Source organism: Pseudochaenichthys georgianus, chromosome 23, assembly GCF_902827115.2.
Source record: "Pseudochaenichthys georgianus chromosome 23, fPseGeo1.2, whole genome shotgun sequence".
Lineage (NCBI taxonomy): Eukaryota > Metazoa > Chordata > Actinopteri > Perciformes > Channichthyidae > Pseudochaenichthys > Pseudochaenichthys georgianus.
Genome location: NC_047525.1, coordinates 13287708 through 13309971, shown reverse-complemented (window position 1 = coordinate 13309971; position 22264 = coordinate 13287708). Strand labels below are relative to the sequence as shown.

The 22264-nt window shown below is 41.3% G+C and overlaps 3 protein-coding genes across 7 annotated transcripts in view; 2 read left to right on the top strand and 1 right to left on the bottom strand.

Moving 5' to 3' along the window:
* Positions 1-331: 331 nt before the first annotated feature.
* Positions 332-946, top strand: LOC117468258 (achaete-scute homolog 1a). Its single transcript, XM_034112274.1, has one exon. It carries the CDS (start codon positions 332-334, stop codon positions 944-946), a length of 615 nt encoding a protein of 204 aa, XP_033968165.1.
* Positions 947-8640: 7694 nt separating this feature from the next.
* On the top strand, positions 8641-9255 carry LOC117439378 (achaete-scute homolog 1a). The gene has a single exon (XM_034075290.1). It carries the CDS (start codon positions 8641-8643, stop codon positions 9253-9255), a length of 615 nt encoding a protein of 204 aa, XP_033931181.1.
* A 2896-nt stretch (positions 9256-12151) lies between these two features.
* Positions 12152-22264, bottom strand: part of LOC117439237 (uncharacterized) — a 59685-nt gene continuing 49572 nt past the window's right edge. Inside the window, exons 11-17 of one of the 5 annotated variants that reach the window (XR_011642561.1) lie at positions 20789-20859; positions 20459-20569; positions 19659-19756; positions 16151-16220; positions 15126-15398; positions 13344-13389; positions 12152-13225 (exon numbers count right to left, since the gene is read on the bottom strand). Coding sequence is in view for 3 of the 5 variants with exons in the window: in XM_071201824.1 (XP_071057925.1) it covers positions 15147-15398; positions 16151-16220; positions 19659-19756; positions 20459-20569; positions 20789-20859 (602 nt within the window). In the remaining 2 variants the exon portion in view is untranslated. Of the gene's footprint in view, positions 15399-16150; positions 16221-19658; positions 19757-20458; positions 20570-20788; positions 20860-22264 lie in introns of all 5 variants that reach the window. The other 4 variants (XR_011642559.1, XM_071201824.1, XM_034075063.2 and 1 more) reach the window with 4 other exon arrangements.

Below are 22264 nucleotides of genomic sequence, written 5' to 3'. Positions count from 1 at the left end.
CGCTCAACTCACTGACACACTGAGATAGAAAAGAAAACAACTCACCACTGACTGTTTGTTTAGTGCTTCAAGTGGCACGCGTCCGGCGCGCGCAATGCACCGGCACCGGGCAGGAGCCCAAGGTGAATCCACGCGACCGGAGGGCGTGGCCAGTCCCACATCCAGACGCATTGAAAAGCAGTGGCGTCTCAACTCGAGGACTCAGAGAAGCTTTGAGGAGTGCGCGAGGCATCATCCCAGAGGACTGCCCCCACTGAAACAAGCACACGTCAACACGTGAACGGCACGAGCGGGACGCACCTCCTCAAGACTTGCTGAATCTTTTTTATTTATGTTTTTACTGGGAATGGACTACACAGCTAAAATGGAGATTAACATGAGCCAGCAGCAGCTGATGCCGCCTGCCTGCTTCTTCTCATCCGCGCAGAGCGTCCCTCTGAGCCCGAGTGGCAGCAGCAGCAGCAGCAGCGGGAAGTCAGGCTCCAAGCAGCCCAAGAGGCAGCGCTCATCCTCCCCGGAGCTGCTGCGGTGCAAGCGGAGACTGAACTTCGCGGGGTTTGGCTACAGTCTGCCACCACAGCAGCCGCACGCAGTGGCACGGAGGAACGAGAGGGAGCGTAACCGGGTGAAGCTGGTCAACAACGGGTTCGCTACTCTGCGCGAGCACGTCCCCAACGGAGCCGCCAACAAGAAGATGAGCAAAGTGGAGACGCTGCGCTCAGCCGTGGAGTACATCCGGGCACTGCAGCAGCTGCTGGATGAACACGACGCGGTGAGCGCAGCCTTTCAGTCCGGCGTCCTGTCGCCCGCCATGTCGCAGGGATACACCGCTGACATGAACTCTATGGCAGGTTCACCGGTGTCCTCGTACTCATCGGACGAGGGCTCATACGACGCCCTCAGTCCGGAGGAGCAGGAGCTGCTAGACTTCACCAACTGGTTCTGAGCATCTATAATAGGTAAGACAAGTTCATATCAGAATTTATAACATACATGATTATAGATGATTCAAAATAACAGTCCTGAACAGTGCATTAACCTTTATTTCCTTCCTCTCCTCAGATGTATAGATCTACTCACTTTACTGTGGAGGTGCGCTTGGGATGGTCCCGGAGGAGGCAGGCTGTCCTCATGAACAAGACGCACTGTAAACGTGTTTTCGTCCCGGGTTACCCCCGGCTCTCCCAGACAAACACGGCCTTAAAGTCCTAAAAACTCAGGCCGGAGATCAGCGCCAAAGGATTAAAGGAAGACGAGTCTCCTGACAGCGTGGGAATCCGCTTCTGTGCCCATGATAAACAAAAAAAGTGAAATCGTGCTCTTCACATTAAAGACATTATTTAATACGTGGCTCTTTAACTATGCTAAATCCAATCACAGAACTCAAACCCTTTGGTAAACCTCGCAGACGTTTCAATTCAGAAAATGCTTCCAAGTCGAGGATTTATTCTATAAATGTCTATATCAAACGCTTTTTTGAAATATATTAAGATATTTTTGTATGTAAGAGATTTATAGATGTTTTGTACACATCCTTTTGTATATATTTTGTCTATATATTACGAAGTTGCTTCTATACCTCCTGCCTATAGACGTGTAGTCTATTATTCTCTGGCTCTTCTGTTCATGAGGTTTCCAGAAGGAGTTTGACACTCCGAAGTTTTATTCTAGCACCAATGTGTCTTATTTAATAGCAAAACCATGTTATTGCATTATGTTATGAAGTTCACAATGATCAAAACGTATGCAGCTATTGTCCAAACCGAGCGCGATGGCCATGCATTGTCTCTTTACACTGCCAGCTCTTTATTGTCTTCACATAAACTGATGTTGGACAAGTCTTATAAGCATATTTTCTACACTCTAGTCCAACAATAAAATGATTTGCTACTGAATTTATTTTCTCTGTCTTGTTATTTCGGGTGTATTCAAAGGAGGGGGGACATTTTTGGTTACAGCTTTCAACGTAGTTGGAGAAAAAAGCGAGAGGGAGCTATCAAATGAAACTACTTTACGCACACTTTACGCACGCTTTATTTGCTAGTCAAGTCAGTCAATTTCACATCAAAATAGCTACAGTCTCTGGTCATAATGTCCGAGGGTGCCTAATCCCGTTTTTAAATTGGACAGTATCTACAATAGAATCAAACATGTTGAGCGAAAAGTAAATCTGGTGTAACTGCGTAAAACTAAAGGCATCCCTCTTTATTTCAAAGTATGCACAGTTATGACACCCTTTGGCCGTAAGATACAATGACTGACGACGTATTTTTCTTAAATTTGGTATTTTAAAGTATCAGAATCCTAGCAAAAATAATGTATCACTTTCAAAAAGTTATTAATTCTTTCAGTCGAGTTTTATGTCCTCGTAGTTTGATCTGCATACCACGAAGAGATTGGTGCAGCTTTAAACGGGGCGTTAACTGTTCCTTGCATTAAAATATATATATAAATAAAGTGAATTCACGATATATAAAGTTCGTGCACACAAACAGGATACACTTTAAGAAAGCACCAAAGCAGTAATATAGATAATAGATGAGCCTATTTTTCATCCAAACTTCGCAAATGAAGTGAAACTTTGATTAAAACTTATTTAAACTTGATTGAACCGTCTTATAGCATACTTTACATTACACAAAGGGAATGGCAGTGGAATGACCACACTTTTGCGACCACCAACAGATGTGGAGGTAGAGCTTGTGTGTTTCTGCAAAACTAAGTTTGACAGGTATAGGGCGGAGGCTGCCGGCGGACGCGTGTCTGCTCTAATGAGTGAATGGGTCTGTGCGGTGGTCGAGTGGAGACACAGAGCTGAACTGGCTGATGGCGTGTGCTTCATGACAGCAGGCTGAACACACAAGAACTCACCACCTGGAAAGGGGTGTGTGTGTGTGTGTGTGTGTGTGTGTGTGTGTGTGTGTGTGTGTGTGTGTGTGTGTGTGTGTGTGTGTGTGTGTGTGTGTGTGTGTGTGTGTGTGTGTGTGTGTGTGTGTGTGGTGTGTGTGTGTGTGTGTCAGAGCACTTTAGCTGGTCTTTAAAGTTTTGAAATATTTAACTTAGATATTTTATAAAATTACGAAATTTCCACATTTGACTCTTATTGAATCAAACATAAAATGGAATGTTACCAACATTTTACATTTCATCCACAGAGATAGCGTGTACAGGGATTTTCTCAAAGGATGTCATGGACCACCAAGGGGCCATAAGGGGGTCCCTTGAAAAATTGAAAAGTGCAAAAATAAGGTGAGGCAGAACTAGTCAGAGTAGTATACATTAGCACATTTTTATTAATTTCCATTTAAACTATAGACTTATGTTTTTTTTTAAAACATAGTTGTCCCAAGTCATTTAATAACAGCAATACAAATCATTAAAGGGATTAATTGTATTTTGGTTAAGATATGAACATGTTTACAAAAGTATCGCCAGATTTGTATAATCTTTAAGTATGACTGGTTTCCAAAGTGCTCGTCAGCTATGGAATGGTAATGTTAAAACGTCTTTAAATATTTAGGATTAGCACATTCATCATGTTAAATCAAAAATACTGTGTTGTGTTCCCTATTCTGATTGACAAGCCTTTTCAGTTAGTCGGGCTTTTAACATAACACACTTCAAATCCATTGGCATTTTTCATTTCTTTTGTTTATTTGGATAAACAAATAAATGATAATTGAACAATTCATTTCTAATAAAGGACAATATACAAATAGCCAATGAAATACAAATGAATACTAATCACAAACAACATGTCAAGAAGTTAATTAAGTACATTGTGTGTGTATTAGACCAAAGTTAATGCATACATGTGATTATAAAATACTTTACTACGATGTTTAGCATATTAGCAGGTTCAACTCATATGCTTCACTTAAACATGTAGAAAAAGGTTTGCTGTTTCTGATGTAGCATTGTAGCACTAATTCACTGTAAACATTGACTTAGTCCTAACTAAGGCTTCTGGTCAGGGGGGGCAACAGGTTTTTATTGGGGGGTTTCATTCCTACCAATCAGTATGCAAACATGTGGACATCTTTCTTTGAGGCAAAAACATAACTGGAATGTTTATGCCTGCTTCCCAATGACTTACAATACAACTCACTTTAAATAGATTTTGTTGTTGTATTATATCATTAGAAATAGTATCAGATTTGAAGAAGAAATTAAGGGCAACATTTTCAGCTCTGTGGTAGATTTAGCAGTACAAGTATGTAGCTGTTAATAAATGGCGCAAATACACAAAAAGTCAGTTCTCAAGAGCCCAAACAAAACTATTTGAGTAATGTTAAACTTTGGAGACGTCTTTTGTGTCAGAGCTAATACTGTCATTTAAAAAGAATAAATAACCTTATGTAGTATACACAAATTGCCTGTGTTTCAAAAGTGAAAGTAAATGAGGAAGAAAATGCTGACTGAAGACAAAGTCGATAGTAATATTTATATATCTTTTTACTTAATTTCTTATGTTTTTAGAAATATCTTAACCTTATTTATTATTTAAAATGAACATACTAACTTTAACTTCTTATGTTATGTTTATATAAATGCTTGTATTAAATTGTATAATAGTTTATTTAATCTATCTATTTGTTATTATATTTTAAAATGGCACAACTGTCACAAAACCCAACTTCCCCAGAAATAATGAAGAAATCTAATTCTGATACATTTGACATAAAAGTAAGTTCCATGCAGTACAATAAACATTAAAGGTCCCATGTCATGCTTTTCTGGTTATTACCCACCCCCTTGTGTGTTATGAAGGTTTTTCTGCATGTAAATGGTCTGCAGAGTCACAAACACTCAAAGTACACCCTGTAGCGAGTAAAACTCTAACACAGAAAATACCTGTCTATGCTGCCCCAGAACGCCTCGTTTGGACATTTCTCTTTTTCCAGCAGGAGCTCCAACAAGCTGTTTAGGACAGAGTGTGAATACCTGGTGAATACACATACTGTACTATACAGAGATGCTGTATGAGAAACCAATGTGATTTTGGAAAATTGCACAATTTAAATCTATTCTAGTATACCTCAACAATGGAAATATGATCTGTAGAAATGGCCATGACATGGGACCTTTTAAAAGTCAATAAAAAAAACAGGTTCACATTAGTGAAGGTTTTTTTCCATGATGACAATGTTGTGTACAAAACGCTCCTGATGTGACCATCCTGCTCTGCTGCCTGTCACACTGCATCATGTTCTATGTCTGTCGTAGAGCGGTACGAACCGCAGGGGAGAAGGGCCGAATCTAATTGGCAAAGCTGAAGCAAAACAATGGCTCAAACTATTTCAGATGAATATCTTATTGAATATCATTCATCAGTGTTGATTAAGTTGGATGGAAGAGAACAACAGGCTGAGCGGCTCAAATATTGTTGTTCACTGCAGAACAATAAGCAGTGTGTTGCATCAGGAAATGAACCTCGCCGCCAAAGCAGCATTTATTTATTGCAAATAATATAATAGTTCTGTGGCACATTTAAAGCTGTTTCTAATGCAATACTTTGTTCAGTGCTGCAGAACATTTCAGGACCATAGACAGCACTTTACAGCCATATAAGACTCAATGTGGCAAGAGGAAACAGCTTTATGTGCGTTTTCTTGATAAATGTTCGAAACACATCTCTCATTATCCCATTGATGATGCAAATATCAAGCTTCTGGGGAAGTCATAAGTGAAACTAAGTACATTTAAAGTGGACCTATTATTCTATATTGGAAACATATATTGTAGGGCCATACCTATACAAAACATGTCTGTGAAGTGTTTTGCTTAAAATACCAAACAGATCCCCCATTGTAGCCATGCCTCACACTGCCTCATAGCCCCTCTTTTGCAGCCCTGCGAGAACAGTCCCCTTTTAACATTTGCTCCCGTTTAACATTATGGGCGTCATAGCGATAGACTATAAAGTATTACCCAAGGCTGAATCATAAACTAAACTGTATATATATCAAGTACAGTAACTACAACTAGCTAACGTTGTAGCCTAGCCGAGGGACAAGGTGCTGTTAGCTGACAGTGAGGCACGTACCTGTTCATCAAAGTGACTATGCCCTAATTTAGCAGAAACTTTAGACCTAATATAAAATAAAGGGTTGCGGTTTTATAAAAAAATGCACTTCACCAATTCATAATCATGAAGGTGGAATCTAACTATATCCCGAATAATTGTATTGCATGTAACAGTTTTATTCTGCTGTAAAGTTGGGCATTTTAACATGGGGGTCTATGGAAATTGATCCTTTCTGCAGTCATCGCCTATCGGGTAAGTTGACAAGCACCCCCCCTTTTTTTTTTTTTTTTTTAAAGCTGTGGGTACAGAGGAAAAGAGAGAGAGGGTTTCGTTTTCTGTCACTTTGAGAGTCCCTGACACATATTTATGTATAAAAGACATCAAAAAGTGCATTTTGCATGATAGGTCCCCTTTAAAATGTCTAGCTGGCCCAAAAACACAGTTTGTCCATGCCTAAAACAAGAGCACACGTTTTATTTGAATGTTTTTACAGTTTAATTTGTTGTAAACCACTAACAAGCTTGCAGTAATTTATAACACTATTTCCAAAGGCATCAGATATGTCAAAAGCTGACTATTTTGGCTCTTGGCGGATTTATATTGGCAGCTATCTTTCCAACATGTTGTTGACATTCCTGTAGTTCTTTTCTCCAAGTCTGAGATATCGTGGATGTCGGAAAGAGTTCGGAGAAGCTGTTGTGAAGCTTTTTTCATAATACCACAGTGCCTAATTCATTCCCTTGAATCTAAGCTCTCTGTTCGTACAGTACTGATTGTATCGTGGCAGTGAGGCTGATACCTGGCATTGCAGTGAAAGAGCTCAGAGGTTGCTGTAGTCATCGAGAGGGTTGGCGATGACAGACTTGTGGATGAGCATGAAGAGGGGCAGATGGGCCAGGAAGTCCAGCAGGTCGAGGGGGGGTGTGCTCTTCAGCTCCAGCCTGATGGCCTCCTCCTGCTCCAGATGGATTCCTCCGGCCTTCAGCTCCAGAAGAAGCTGCTCCGTGCTGATGAAGCCCTGCAGAGCTCCAGCGTCCCCATGCTGCTCCTCCAGGAGGAACAGGAACAGTTGCTGCATCATAATAATAACAATTTTCATAAATAACAGTGTAAAAACGTCAATTGGCCTCACTCTAAGCACAAGTGGGTGTGTTTGTGTGTGTGACTCAGGTAGCCTCGTATTACCTGCCTTGTTTGAGTGCACCTGTTTGCACTGTTAACGCAGTCAAGGTGATAATTGTTGGGGGAGGGGGAATAATCCTTCTGGCATTTTGCCGATTCTCATGTTCCTCCTGCCTTTCAGTTGGTAAGGACTTCCTTCCATGAAAGAGGGCCGGGCCTGGGCCAGCTGCTAGCCAGTCCCGATCCATCTGAGATCAGCCGTGTGTCCCGGGCTGATTACAGGGCAGGGCGGAGTGGACGGCATGTTCACTGCTGGGCACTTTAATGAGATTAGTGTCTTGCTAATCTATGAAAGGGAAAAGCACCCCTCTCTTTCTCTCTCTGGCTTGCTTCCCTCATTTCTATGCATGAGGGCTGAGTGTCTTTCATTGAAAAAAAGCTAGCTTTACAAAGCATGCTTTGGAATTGCTCTTCAAAGTGTTTACTAGTATTTATTACATTATAATTATACCTGCGGAGCCTTAAAAGAGAGGCAGAGACATTGTTTGTGTCGTGAATGTGACTCATGGGAGAGTTAATCTGATACTGCGCGAAGGTAATCAAGTGCACCTTGTGATATTTGTACAGATCCTCATTTCTTAAGCTCTATTACTCAGAGGAACCGGGACATTTTAAAATAGACCAAACATCTGTTCTTCAAAACACTTTCCCTTTATTTTCTATAAATGATCAGAATCTATTTTGAATACACTCTCTTGGTGTGATTGTTTTGATGTCACCTGTTGACATGAGACTTTGAAACGTAATTCGTGAATTCTCTAAACATCTTAACCAACTTAAAGTGGTCTACGTCAGCACCGGGAAACAAAGGAAGTCCTGATGTTAACTTCAAAAAAGTCCATATGACTATGACTTTTCAGCACAGATGACTGATGGGCTGATATTTGGTCAAATCTTCTATCTTCTCAAAGGTTCCGTAAATTACCCAGTGATACAAATAATAATAATTACAAAACTGGACATATAACCCTTAAAAATGTGTAAAACGGTCTGACTTAATTCACGCATTAAAATGAACACAACAGTTTGGAACAAACACTGTTTTAATGTACTGCCTCTTGTCCTAAAACTTTGTTGGACACGTTTCTCTCCGCTCCGCCGCTCAACTCACTGACACACTGAGATAGAAAAGAAAACAACTCACCACTGACTGTTTGTTTAGTGCTTCAAGTGGCACGCGTCCGGCGCGCGCAATGCACCGGCACCGGGCAGGAGCCCAAGGTGAATCCACGCGACCGGAGGGCGTGGCCAGTCCCACATCCAGACGCATTGAAAAGCAGTGGCGTCTCAACTCGAGGACTCAGAGAAGCTTTGAGGAGTGCGCGAGGCATCATCCCAGAGGACTGCCCCCACTGAAACAAGCACACGTCAACACGTGAACGGCACGAGCGGGACGCACCTCCTCAAGACTTGCTGAATCTTTTTTATTTATGTTTTTACTGGGAATGGACTACACAGCTAAAATGGAGATTAACATGAGCCAGCAGCAGCTGATGCCGCCTGCCTGCTTCTTCTCATCCGCGCAGAGCGTCCCTCTGAGCCCGAGTGGCAGCAGCAGCAGCAGCAGCGGGAAGTCAGGCTCCAAGCAGCCCAAGAGGCAGCGCTCATCCTCCCCGGAGCTGCTGCGGTGCAAGCGGAGACTGAACTTCGCGGGGTTTGGCTACAGTCTGCCACCACAGCAGCCGCACGCAGTGGCACGGAGGAACGAGAGGGAGCGTAACCGGGTGAAGCTGGTCAACAACGGGTTCGCTACTCTGCGCGAGCACGTCCCCAACGGAGCCGCCAACAAGAAGATGAGCAAAGTGGAGACGCTGCGCTCAGCCGTGGAGTACATCCGGGCACTGCAGCAGCTGCTGGATGAACACGACGCGGTGAGCGCAGCCTTTCAGTCCGGCGTCCTGTCGCCCGCCATGTCGCAGGGATACACCGCTGACATGAACTCTATGGCAGGTTCACCGGTGTCCTCGTACTCATCGGACGAGGGCTCATACGACGCCCTCAGTCCGGAGGAGCAGGAGCTGCTAGACTTCACCAACTGGTTCTGAGCATCTATAATAGGTAAGACAAGTTCATATCAGAATTTATAACATACATGATTATAGATGATTCAAATAACAGTCCTGAACAGTGCATTAACCTTTATTTCCTTCCTCTCCTCAGATGTATAGATCTACTCACTTTACTGTGGAGGTGCGCTTGGGATGGTCCCGGAGGAGGCAGGCTGTCCTCATGAACAAGACGCACTGTAAACGTGTTTTCGTCCCGGGTTACCCCCGGCTCTCCCAGACAAACACGGCCTTAAAGTCCTAAAAACTCAGGCCGGAGATCAGCGCCAAAGGATTAAAGGAAGACGAGTCTCCTGACAGCGTGGGAATCCGCTTCTGTGCCCATGATAAACAAAAAAAGTGAAATCGTGCTCTTCACATTAAAGACATTTTAATACGTGGCTCTTTAACTATGCTAAATCCAATCACAGAACTCAAACCCTTTGGTAAACCTCGCAGACGTTTCAATTCAGAAAATGCTTCCAAGTCGAGGATTTATTCTATAAATGTCTATATCAAACGCTTTTTTGAAATATATTAAGATATTTTGTATGTAAGAGATTTATAGATGTTTTGTACACATCCTTTTGTATATATTTTGTCTATATATTACGAAGTTGCTTCTATACCTCCTGCCTATAGACGTGTAGTCTATTATTCTCTGGCTCTTCTGTTCATGAGGTTTCCAGAAGGAGTTTGACACTCCGAAGTTTTATTCTAGCACCAATGTGTCTTATTTAATAGCAAAACCATGTTATTGCATTATGTTATGAAGTTCACAATGATCAAAACGTATGCAGCTATTGTCCAAACCGAGCGCGATGGCCATGCATTGTCTCTTTACACTGCCAGCTCTTATTGTCTTCACATAAACTGATGTTGGACAAGTCTTATAAGCATATTTTCTACACATCTAGTCCAACAATAAAATGATTTGCTACTGAATTATTTTCTCTGTCTTGTTATTTCGGGTGTATTCAAAGGAGGGGGGACATTTTTGGTTACAGCTTTCAACGTAGTTGGAGAAAAAAGCGAGAGGGAGCTATCAAATGAAACTACTTTACGCACACTTTACGCACGCTTTATTTGCTAGTCAAGTCAGTCAATTTCACATCAAAATAGCTACAGTCTCTGGTCATAATGTCCGAGGGTGCCTAATCCCGTTTTTAAATTGGACAGTATCTACAATAGAATCAAACATGTTGAGCGAAAAGTAAATCTGGTGTAACTGCGTAAAACTAAAGGCATCCCTCTTTATTTCAAAGTATGCACAGTTATGACACCCTTTGGCCGTAAGATACAATGACTGACGACGTATTTTTCTTAAATTTGGTATTTTAAAGTATCAGAATCCTAGCAAAAATAATGTATCACTTTCAAAAAAGTTATTAATTCTTTCAGTCGAGTTTTATGTCCTCGTAGTTTGATCTGCATACCACGAAGAGATTGGTGCAGCTTTAAACGGGGCGTTAACTGTTCCTTGCATTAAAATATATATATAAATAAAGTGAATTCACGATATATAAAGTTCGTGCACACAAACAGGATACACTTTAAGAAAGCACCAAAGCAGTAATATAGATAATAGATGAGCCTATTTTTCATCCAAACTTCGCAAATGAAGTGAAACTTTGATTAAAACTTATTTAAACTTGATTGAACCGTCTTATAGCATACTTTACATTACACAAAGGGAATGGCAGTGGAATGACCACACTTTTGCGACCACCAACAGATGTGGAGGTAGAGCTTGTGTGTTTCTGCAAAACTAAGTTTGACAGGTATAGGGCGGAGGCTGCCGGCGGACGCGTGTCTGCTCTAATGAGTGAATGGGTCTGTGCGGTGGTCGAGTGGAGACACAGAGCTGAACTGGCTGATGGCGTGTGCTTCATGACAGCAGGCTGAACACACAAGAACTCACCACCTGGAAAGGGGTGTGTGTGTGTGTGTGTGTGTGTGTGTGTGTGTGTGTGTGTGTGTGTGTGTGTGTGTGTGTGTGTGTGTGTGTGTGTGTGTGTGTGTGTGTGTGTGTGTGTGTGTGTGTGTGTGTGTGTGTGTGTGTGTGTGTCAGAGCACTTTAGCTGGTCTTTAAAGTTTTGAAATATTTAACTTAGATATTTTATAAAATTACGAAATTTCCACATTTGACTCTTATTGAATCAAACATAAAATGGAATGTTACCAACATTTTACATTTCATCCACAGAGATAGCGTGTACAGGGATTTCTCAAAGGATGTCATGGACCACCAAGGGGCCATAAGGGGGTCCCTTGAAAAATTGAAAAGTGCAAAAATAAGGTGAGGCAGAACTAGTCAGAGTAGTATACATTAGCACATTTTATTAATTTCCATTTAAACTATAGACTTATGTTTTTTTTTAAAACATAGTTGTCCCAAGTCATTTAATAACAGCAATACAAATCATTAAAGGGATTAATTGTATTTTGGTTAAGATATGAACATGTTTACAAAAGTATCGCCAGATTTGTATAATCTTTAAGTATGACTGGTTTCCAAAGTGCTCGTCAGCTATGGAATGGTAATGTTAAAACGTCTTTAAATATTTAGGATTAGCACATTCATCATGTTAAATCAAAAATACTGTGTTGTGTTCCCTATTCTGATTGACAAGCCTTTTCAGTTAGTCGGGCTTTTAACATAACACACTTCAAATCCATTGGCATTTTTCATTTCTTTTGTTTATTTGGATAAACAAATAAATGATAATTGAACAATTCATTTCTAATAAAGGACAATATACAAATAGCCAATGAAATACAAATGAATACTAATCACAAACAACATGTCAAGAAGTTAATTAAGTACATTGTGTGTGTATTAGACCAAAGTTAATGCATACATGTGATTATAAAATACTTTACTACGATGTTTAGCATATTAGCAGGTTCAACTCATATGCTTCACTTAAACATGTAGAAAAAGGTTTGCTGTTTCTGATGTAGCATTGTAGCACTAATTCACTGTAAACATTGACTTAGTCCTAACTAAGGCTTCTGGTCAGGGGGGGCAACAGGTTTTTATTGGGGGGTTTCATTCCTACCAATCAGTATGCAAACATGTGGACATCTTTCTTTGAGGCAAAAACATAACTGGAATGTTTATGCCTGCTTCCCAATGACTTACAATACAACTCACTTTAAATAGATTTTGTTGTTGTATTATATCATTAGAAATAGTATCAGATTTGAAGAAGAAATTAAGGGCAACATTTTCAGCTCTGTGGTAGATTTAGCAGTACAAGTATGTAGCTGTTAATAAATGGCGCAAATACACAAAAAGTCAGTTCTCAAGAGCCCAAACAAAACTATTTGAGTAATGTTAAACTTTGGAGACGTCTTTTGTGTCAGAGCTAATACTGTCATTTAAAAAGAATAAATAACCTTATGTAGTATACACAAATTGCCTGTGTTTCAAAAGTGAAAGTAAAATGAGGAAGAAAATGCTGACTGAAGACAAAGTCGATAGTAATATTTATATATCTTTTTACTTAATTTCTTATGTTTTTAGAAATATCTTAACCTTATTTATTATTTAAAATGAACATACTAACTTTAACTTCTTATGTTATGTTTATATAAATGCTTGTATTAAATTGTATAATAGTTTATTTAATCTATCTATTTGTTATTATATTTTAAAATGGCACAACTGTCACAAAACCCAACTTCCCCAGAAATAAATGAAGAAATCTAATTCTGATACATTTGACATAAAAGTAAGTTCCATGCAGTACAATAAACATTAAAGGTCCCATGTCATGCTTTTCTGGTTATTACCCATCCCCTTGTGTGTTATGAAGGTTTTTCTGCATGTAAATGGTCTGCAGAGTCACAAACCCTCAAAGTACACCCTGTAGCGAGTAAAACTCTAACACAGAAAATACCTGTCTATCCTGCCCCAGAACGCCTCGTTGGACATTTCTCTTTTTCCAGCAGGAGCTCCAACAAGCTGTTTAGGACAGAGTGTGAATACCTGGTGAATACACATACTGTACTATACAGAGATGCTGTATGAGAAACCAATGTGATTTTGGAAAATTGCACAATTTAAATCTATTCTAGTATACCTCAACAATGGAAATATGATCTGTAGAAATGGCCATGACATGGGACCTTTAAAAGTCAATAAAAAAACAGGTTCAACATTAGTGAAGGTTTTTTCCATGATGACAAATGTTGTGTACAAAACGCTCCTGATGTGACCATCCTGCTCTGCTGCCTGTCACACTGCATCATGTTCTATGTCTGTCGAGCGTGTACGAACCGCAGGGGAGAAAGGCCGAATCTAATTGGCAAAGCTGAAGCAAAACAATGGCTCAAACTATTTCAGATGAATATCTTATTGAATATCATTCATCAGTGTTGATTAAGTTGGATGGAAGAGAACAACAGGCTGAGCGGCTCAAATATTGTTGTTCACTGCAGAACAATAAGCAGTTGTTGCATCAGGAAATGAACCTCGCCGCCAAAGCAGCATTTATTTATTGCAAATAATATAATAGTTCTGTGGCACATTTAAAGCTGTTTCTAATGCAATACTTTGTTCAGTGCTGCAGAACATTTCAGGACCATAGACAGCACTTTACAGCCATATAAGACTCAATGTGGCAAGAGGAAACAGCTTTATGTGCGTTTTCTTGATAAATGTTCGAAACACATCTCTCATTATCCCATTGATGATGCAAATATCAAGCTTTCTGGGGAAGTCATAAGTGAAACTAAGTACATTTAAAGTGGACCTATTATTCTATATTGGAAACATATATTGTAGGGCCATACCTATACAAAACATGTCTGTGAAGTGTTTTGCTTAAAATACCAAACAGATCCCCCATTGTAGCCATGCCTCACACTGCTCATAGCCCCTCTTTTGCAGCCCTGCGAGAACAGTCCCCTTTTAACATTTGCTCCCGTTTAACATTATGGGCGTCATAGCGATAGACTATAAAAGTATTACCCAAGGCTGAATCATAAACTAAACTGTATATATATCAAGTACAGTAACTACAACTAGCTAACGTTGTAGCCTAGCAGAGTGGACAAGTTGCTGTTAGCTGACAGTGAGGCACGTACCTGTTCATCAAAGTGACTATGCCCTAATTTATGCAGAAACTTTAAGACCTAATATAAATAAAGGGTTGCGTTATAAAAAAATTCACTCACCAATTCATAATCATGAAGGTGGAATCTAACTATATCCCGAATAATTTGTATTGCATGTAAACATGTTTATTTCTGCTGTAAAGTTGGGCATTTTAACATGGGGGTCTATGGAAATTGATCCTTTCTGCAGTCATCGCCTATCGGGTAGTGACAAGCACCCCCCCCCTTTTTTTTTTTTTTAAAGCTGTGGGTACAGAGGAAAAGAGAGAGGGTTTCGTTTTCTGTCACTTTGAGAGTTCCCTGACACATATTTATGTATAAAAGACATCAAAAAGTGCATTTTGCATGATAGGTCCCCTTTAAAATGTCTAGCTGGCCCAAAAACACAGTTTGTCCATGCCTAAAACAAGAGCACACGTTTTATTTGAATGTTTTTACAGTTTATTTTGTTGTAAACCACTAACAAGCTTGCAGTAATTTATAACACTATTTCCAAAGGCATCAGATATGTCAAAAGCTGACTATTTTGGCTCTTGGCGGATTTATATTGGCAGCTATCTTTCCAACATGTTGTTGACATTCCTGTAGTTCTTTTCTCCAAGTCTGAGATATCGTGGATGTCGGAAAGAGTTCGGAGAAGCTGTTGTGAAGCTTTTTTCATAATACCACAGTGCCTAATTCATTCCCTTGAATCTAAGCTCTCTGTTCGTACAGTACTGATTGTATCGTGGCAGTGAGGCTGATACCTGGCATTGCAGTGAAAGAGCTCAGAGGTTGCTGTAGTCATCGAGAGGGTTGGCGATGACAGACTTGTGGATGAGCATGAAGAGGGGCAGATGGGCCAGGAAGTCCAGCAGGTCGAGGGGGGGTGTGCTCTTCAGCTCCAGCCTGATGGCCTCCTCCTGCTCCAGATGGATTCCTCCGGCCTTCAGCTCCAGAAGAAGCTGCTCCGTGCTGATGAAGCCCTGCAGAGCTCCAGCGTCCCCATGCTGCTCCTCCAGGAGGAACAGGAACAGTTGCTGCATCATAATAATAACAATTTTCATAAATAACAGTGTAAAAACGTCAATTGGCCTCACTCTAAGCACAAGTGGGTGTGTTTGTGTGTGTGACTCAGGTAGCCTCGTATTACCTGCCTTGTTTGAGTGCACCTGTTTGCACTGTTAACGCAGTCAAGGTGATAATTGTTGGGGGAGGGGGAATAATCCTTCTGGCATTTTGCCGATTCTCATGTTCCTCCTGCCTTTCAGTTGGTAAGGACTTCCTTCCATGAAAGAGGGCCGGGCCTGGGCCAGCTGCTAGCCAGTCCCGATCCATCTGAGATCAGCCGTGTGTCCCGGGCTGATTACAGGGCAGGGCGGAGTGGACGGCATGTTCACTGCTGGGCACTTTAATGAGATTAGTGTCTTGCTAATCTATGAAAGGGAAAAGCACCCCTCTCTTTCTCTCTCTGGCTTGCTTCCCTCATTTCTATGCATGAGGGCTGAGTGTCTTTCATTGAAAAAAAAGCTAGCTTTACAAAGCATGCTTTGGAATTGCTCTTCAAAGTGTTTACTAGTATTTATTACATTATAATTATACCTGCGGAGCCTTAAAAGAGAGGCAGAGACATTGTTTGTGTCGTGAATGTGACTCATGGGAGAGTTAATCTGATACTGCGCGAAGGTAATCAAGTGCACCTTGTGAAAACAGAGTGCAAACATGTGGTGGGGAGTTATTTTCAGCACACGTAAAACAGTTCAAGAGAATCTAAGCCAAACCTTTACATTACCTTTGCTTTGAAGAGCCTCACTTCTAAGGAGCGGAAGTCCATGTTGGTGATTTGTGATCGCATAAACTCACTGGAATAAGAAAGAAAAGTGATCAATTGGCTAAAGTTGCTTCTGCTAACATGTGAGCATGGTTTCCAAAGAAGTGCTCTTCTGATTTAGTGTTGCATTTTCATAAAGTGGGGGGAAGACAGAGAATACATCAAGAATGGTCAGCGGAGGTGAATATATGTTGTCCCTTGTGCGGTTCAAACTGGCTTTTGATGAATACTTGGCTCTCACTGTAGACATATTGAGGACACTCGGCGGTGGCGGGTGATTTTTGGCGGGTCATCCAGTGCAATGTTGTGTTTGCAGAGCTCTGTGATGGTAAAGTGTTCTGAGCCCATTGTGGTTGCTCACAGTGGCCTGGCGGACAAACAATACGAGCGCACACGTGGACACCCCGCCACAGTAACGGATAAAACTGGTTTTTGGGACAGTGGGTGTGGTTGGGGGGTGCTGGAGCAGGGTGGGTGGGGGATCGTGTGGAGGTTTATTTAGGGAGGGGAATCTGGACCTGGGCACACTCTGGTGCAATGTGAATACTGGCAGACCAACAAAATGTAGGTCCACTGGGATAATTGGAGGGAGACCCGACCAATTGTGTTGGGACAGAGCTGTCCTCTGCAGCGTGTGGCACAGCGACCGTCAGCGCGGCTCTAACGAGGGGCCCGGTGTTAATGAGCCCCTCCTCGCTCAATGGCCTGCAAGAGGGAAGAATAGCCAAGCGCTAGGCCAACGAGTGCAATGCACGCCTGACTGCTCCCTGCACTGTGATTGGCCCATGTCCTCCAACCCGGTGCAGGCGGGGGCTTGACGGGGATGAGGCGAGACAGGGCAGCTAATGATCATTAATTGCACTTGGTTTGCAGAAAAAGAGTCCGAAGGCTGGTGTGCTAAGGACACTGGCGTGATAATGGCGAGCGTAAACGAGGTGCTTGGGGTCCGCTGATGGACTGAGGGGATGATAATAGCAGCCTAACCCATTTCCTTTGGCCCGCCCTCCTCTGGCCCCCTGCTGGGGCCGACACAGAAGACTTCTCGCTTACGTAATGCCCAACATTTTGGCGCTCTCCTCGTTGGGGGGCTGGTATACAGACCTGCGGGGGGTGAAGGGATGCAAACACATTCTGACCTAGTTTGACTTGACAGAATTGAGAGTTGTTTTGGGATATATTTGAGCGGGACTCGTGTTGCCAGACTGTTTCTGTGGCGGGGGGCTGCTCTAGTTTCTGCTGTGTCATGTTTTCACCAACATTCAGAGGTGGAGAGAAATTAAATTAATGTAATTGTCGCAATAACGTACAATTTTGAAGTTCTTGTACTTGAGTATTTAGACTTCCTGCTAGTCTTTACTTCTGCTCCTGACAAAATTAAGAGGCACATATTGTAACTTTTAACTCCACTACATTTATTTGATCAATTTAGTCATTTTGAAAATTCAGATTGAGATGAGTTACATGAAACATAAACAACAAATATTGGTTAATATGGTTAAACAGGTTAATATAAAACGTTATTGATTCATTGTTGGATTTCACAGGCTACCAAGCAGTTCGTAAAGATGTGCAAATATAATACATAATCAAACATTCTTTTTTTTGTGGCTATTGGGCAGATTGACTCACTCCCTCTTTTAAAATGTGGACTTTTACATGTTGTCAGAGTTGTTCTACTTTCAGTTTAGTAAGAGATGTAAGTATTTTGTCCAGCAGTGCCATCATTAGTGCTCCTCCACTCCCTGACTAATTTAGTCCGGAGAGTTTCCCGGAGCGAGGACGCTTACAGTAACTCTCCTCGCGCACGCATGCACGCTCACACAGCACACAAGCATTAAGGACAGTGACAATAACACTGACGGCTCCACTGATGCCGTTTGGGAATCCTGCATGGCAATGTGCTTCTTGGCAGGTCATGTGACTTGCCCTGAGGGAATGTGGCGCTGTGTGAGGTGGACTTGTTGGGGAGCACAATGCTACACAGGGACAGATGGGCTGAGTCAAGGGCCAAAACAGCAAGGGCGAGAGGTAGGCAACAAGAGGGCCGGGGGAGATTAGAGACATGAGAGGGGAGGACAGTTAAAGTTGAAAAGAAAAGAGGAGAGCGACGGGGGGAACGGTGCAATTAGTGCGAGGTAAAATGGGAAGAAGAAAAATAAATATTCGAAGAAATTCAGGAAGTACCTCCTCAGATTTCAAAGTCTTACATGATCAGAACATCTGATTGTGTAACTACCGTTGCAGCTCATTTCTTAAATAGGATTAGAGACAACAGGATTAAGTGAAGCAGGTAAGAGGATCAATTTAGTTCAGTTGGGACGAGATGACAGAAGGATGCTATTGTTTTCGCCATGTTTAGGAGCCGGCATTATGAACCCTGATCTTCTTATTATTTAAATTGCAAAAGGGAGTTTTGTGGAGAGAGGTTTAATATGGTCATTCATTATCATTACTATAATTGCCTCCATAGAGAGCAGACACCCTGGTTTCTCTGCTCCAGTCTCCAGTCCTCCTCTGATACGGCACACAAAGGGCAGGCCGTAAATCAGAGGACCCATGACCCTGACCCCGTCCTCGCTGAGAGGGAGCTCTCACTGCAGGGTGAGGGCTTCGGGAGCAGGCTTTGACCCTCAGAGACCTCCAGAGCAGGCATGGCTCCACACACTCCTGTCTGTAGGAAGCTATACCCCCTCAGGCAAAAAAAAAAAAAAAAGCGATGTGTGTGGGAATCTGCGGCATATGGGTTATAGAGAATCATGTTTTCTGTCTGCACTGGGTTCAATGTAGGGCTGCAAAGAATTATCATTATAAATTAATCTGTATAATATTTGCAAAATGAACTGTTTTGACAAGAAAATATCACAAATGCTTTTATACCTCCTCAAATGTTTATTTTGTTCTAAAAGCCAGTCTAATAACCACATGTATTTATCATACGAAAAATGTCAAGGCACTCAATTAATAAAATGCCTATATTTTTATCGCATACTCATGATAGACCTCAAACACTACTCCCTGATTAAAGCTTGATGGCAAAAGTATCTGCTCTTCTTTAGGTCTAACATGGTTTTTATTACAATAAAGGCATTTTTAAGTTTAAAAGGATTGCTTTTTAGAGTAAAGGGTTTTAGATGTATCAAAATGCAAAGATACACACTCTTTTTGAGTCCAGAAAGTGCTCCTACCCAAAAAATGCAAGCACATATATTCAATAAAAAAAAAGATATAAATCATTATTTTAAGTGCTCAGGCATTTGCCATTATCTCATCCAATGTCATGACTTTGACTTCTGAAGTCATACGTTTGAAGTCACAAGGAGAAGAGGATCAGAGGGAGAACCCCACACATCGACAAAATCGCTGGAACAAATGTGCGTACACACACACTTATTCTTATTTATGGCAGGTCGTGGACTCGTCTTCCTGCTTTATTGAGGAGTTCAGAGTGTGTCTGCTGAAGGTCACTTACTCCATGGTGGCTATTTTCTGTGCCAGGCTCGCAATCACAGCAAAGAGCCTCAGGTCCACCAGCCCATCTGTCACTCTGAAGTCCACCATCTCCAGGATCTAAGACAAAAAGAACAGAACCTTGGTTCAGACTGAGACATCTCCAAAGGTATGGGATGGATTGCCATGACATGTTATGATCCACAGATGATGAGTGATGATTTGGGGGTGCCCTGACATTTTCCTTTAGCCCAGACAAAAGGTTAAAATGTGTGGTTTTGAGTCCTAATAGATTGCCGAGAAACTTGATACACAAATCTGTAATTAACTGTACGTCGGTGATCCTCTGATTTGACTTATAGCGCACTATAGCACGGTAAGATATTTCCAATTTCAAGACTAAAGTAAAGGCCTGCAAAACGAACACGTTGCCATCAGCTCAAGATGTACTACATTGGTTATGTGGTCATTTTAGCATGCCAACACTGAGATGGTGACCATAGCAAACATTTTACCTTCTCAACATCGACATGTTCGCATCCTGACTTTGCTATGTTACAGAGACTCCATCATGTGGTTTAAAATGTTATTTTGCAACTTTGTTTTCTTTTAAAAGGCTATACTTTCATATTTATTTGCAGTAAATGACCTATAAAAGCTTAGATCTCTTGCAAAAGCGTTATTGAACGTTCATGATTTAATGTAAAATGATCAACAACTTGATAGAGAGAATTTAACAATCTGTTCACTATGGATTTATTAAAAAGTTTGTAAAAAAAATAATAATGTATGTATTCTTTTTATACGGTGCGTCTACGGTACCCTATAGACATAGATCTCTTCTTTGTCCGACAGCAGCTCTGGTGGGATGATGTTTTTAAGAGCAAGTAGAACCTGCAGGCAGGAGAGGTAGCCGACGCCATCACTGTCCTCCTGCAAAGAAATACAAAATAAAACTTCTCAATTAAAGATCCAATAAGTACACCAAACACTTAATGTTCTATTTAAGAAAATACTGAAATTAAATGTCAGTTGAAGCCCTATCATCCTCGTCATTGAGGAAAGTCTCATTGCTCGTAATAGGGTGCAACACATTACAGTGAGTGAAAGAAGATATCCATATAAAAAGGGTTTAAAAGCCTTTTCACTTACTGCTTCAAAAGCTCTTTTGTATTCAGCCAGCTTCTCCTGACTGAAAATGCAATACTTTGCCAAAAAGTCGACTGCAAACAGAAGAGAAGAAGACAAAGATCAACCTTTAGAGCTTGTGGAATGCATATAAACTGGACTTTCTGACTGCACAAGAGCAATATTTCATTTGTGCAATACATTTTATACCATACACAACAGTGGGCTCCAGCCTGAGTAACAGAATTAGGCTTCTCTGTGTGTGCGGAGTGGATTAGAGCAATATCTCTCTCCTCTGGTCACACCAGGGTCATGGAGTGTGGACAATACAGGGCGAGGGGTTCACAGGCGTCCAGTTGGCCATGATGAAGGGGGGGCAGAGTGGCACTTGGCTGCTGAGTCTTTCTTTTTTTCATATAAAGAAAGAAATTGAGATGAATAGATGATGGAGGCACAGCGGCCAAGAGCTTGAAAAAAGTATTTATTCTAAGGGAATTTCTTCTGGGAAATGAAGACAGCATGAACAGAAAGAAAAAGTGAATAATAAGTAAGAAACTGGAACTTCTGAATTGCTCTAAAAGACCAATTATGCAATCTAATATTCAACCATTTTAAACATCATATGAAACATTTTATTGACCAAACAGATAATTGAGAAAAATATTGGCAAAACAATTGATCTTTAATATAATTGATGCAGTCCTACGTGTTCATCAAATAGTACCTAATCTCATATTACTGCCTTTTTAAAGACTCCATGTCCTATTATTATATACAAGCTAAACAAAAAGGCGATTTCCTTAGCTCAAATTATGAATATTAAGGTGTCCGATATAAAAACAATGATTACCCAAGGGGGAGCAAACAGAGGCTAACCACACCCATGAATATTTCAGTAGGCAAATTTGGGATGGAAAGTGACTTGGAAAAAAAAGGAGTTAGAAAATGGGGGCTTTTAAGCTGCTGCCACTTCAATTTAGGAGATGAGAATGAGTCTACTGAATAATGAATCTATTCATCGGTTTGGAGAAGAAAGAGGAGCCACAGAGTTGATATCAGTCTGGACTTAAACCCCTGGACCTTTGGGGTTTCTCCCCAATAGCAGGGGGGCTGTTTGAATCCGCCATTTATCAGCTTAGGCCTAATCGAAACCAGGCCTTCCCCGGCCTCGTCCTTTCACATGCAAAATGTTACATTCACATCTAGTCAACTTGACTTGTTAAAGCTTGGTTGATCAACAAAAAAACCTGCAGTCTGCTTCACGCATCTGTTTGCAAATATCTGTGATGAGCAGGGGCTGCAGGACCCTGATCTGCAGCCCCTGCTCAGCCTGCATGGGACCAGATTGAAAGTCCTAGCTCTTCAAAAGACACCAACACACATTCACACCGTGGCTGGATGGATCAGTGCACCGGTCAATTTGCTAAAGTGAAATGGAAGCTTATGTGAGAGTGAATAGATCCACGTTCTCTCTTTTACAACTGAGGTTCTGGCCATCTG

Coding starts and splice junctions, on each gene's coding strand:
- LOC117468258 (XM_034112274.1), top strand. CDS start 332: ATGTTTTTACTGGGAATGGACTACACAGCTAAAATGGAGATTAACATG.
- LOC117439378 (XM_034075290.1), top strand. CDS start 8,641: ATGTTTTTACTGGGAATGGACTACACAGCTAAAATGGAGATTAACATG.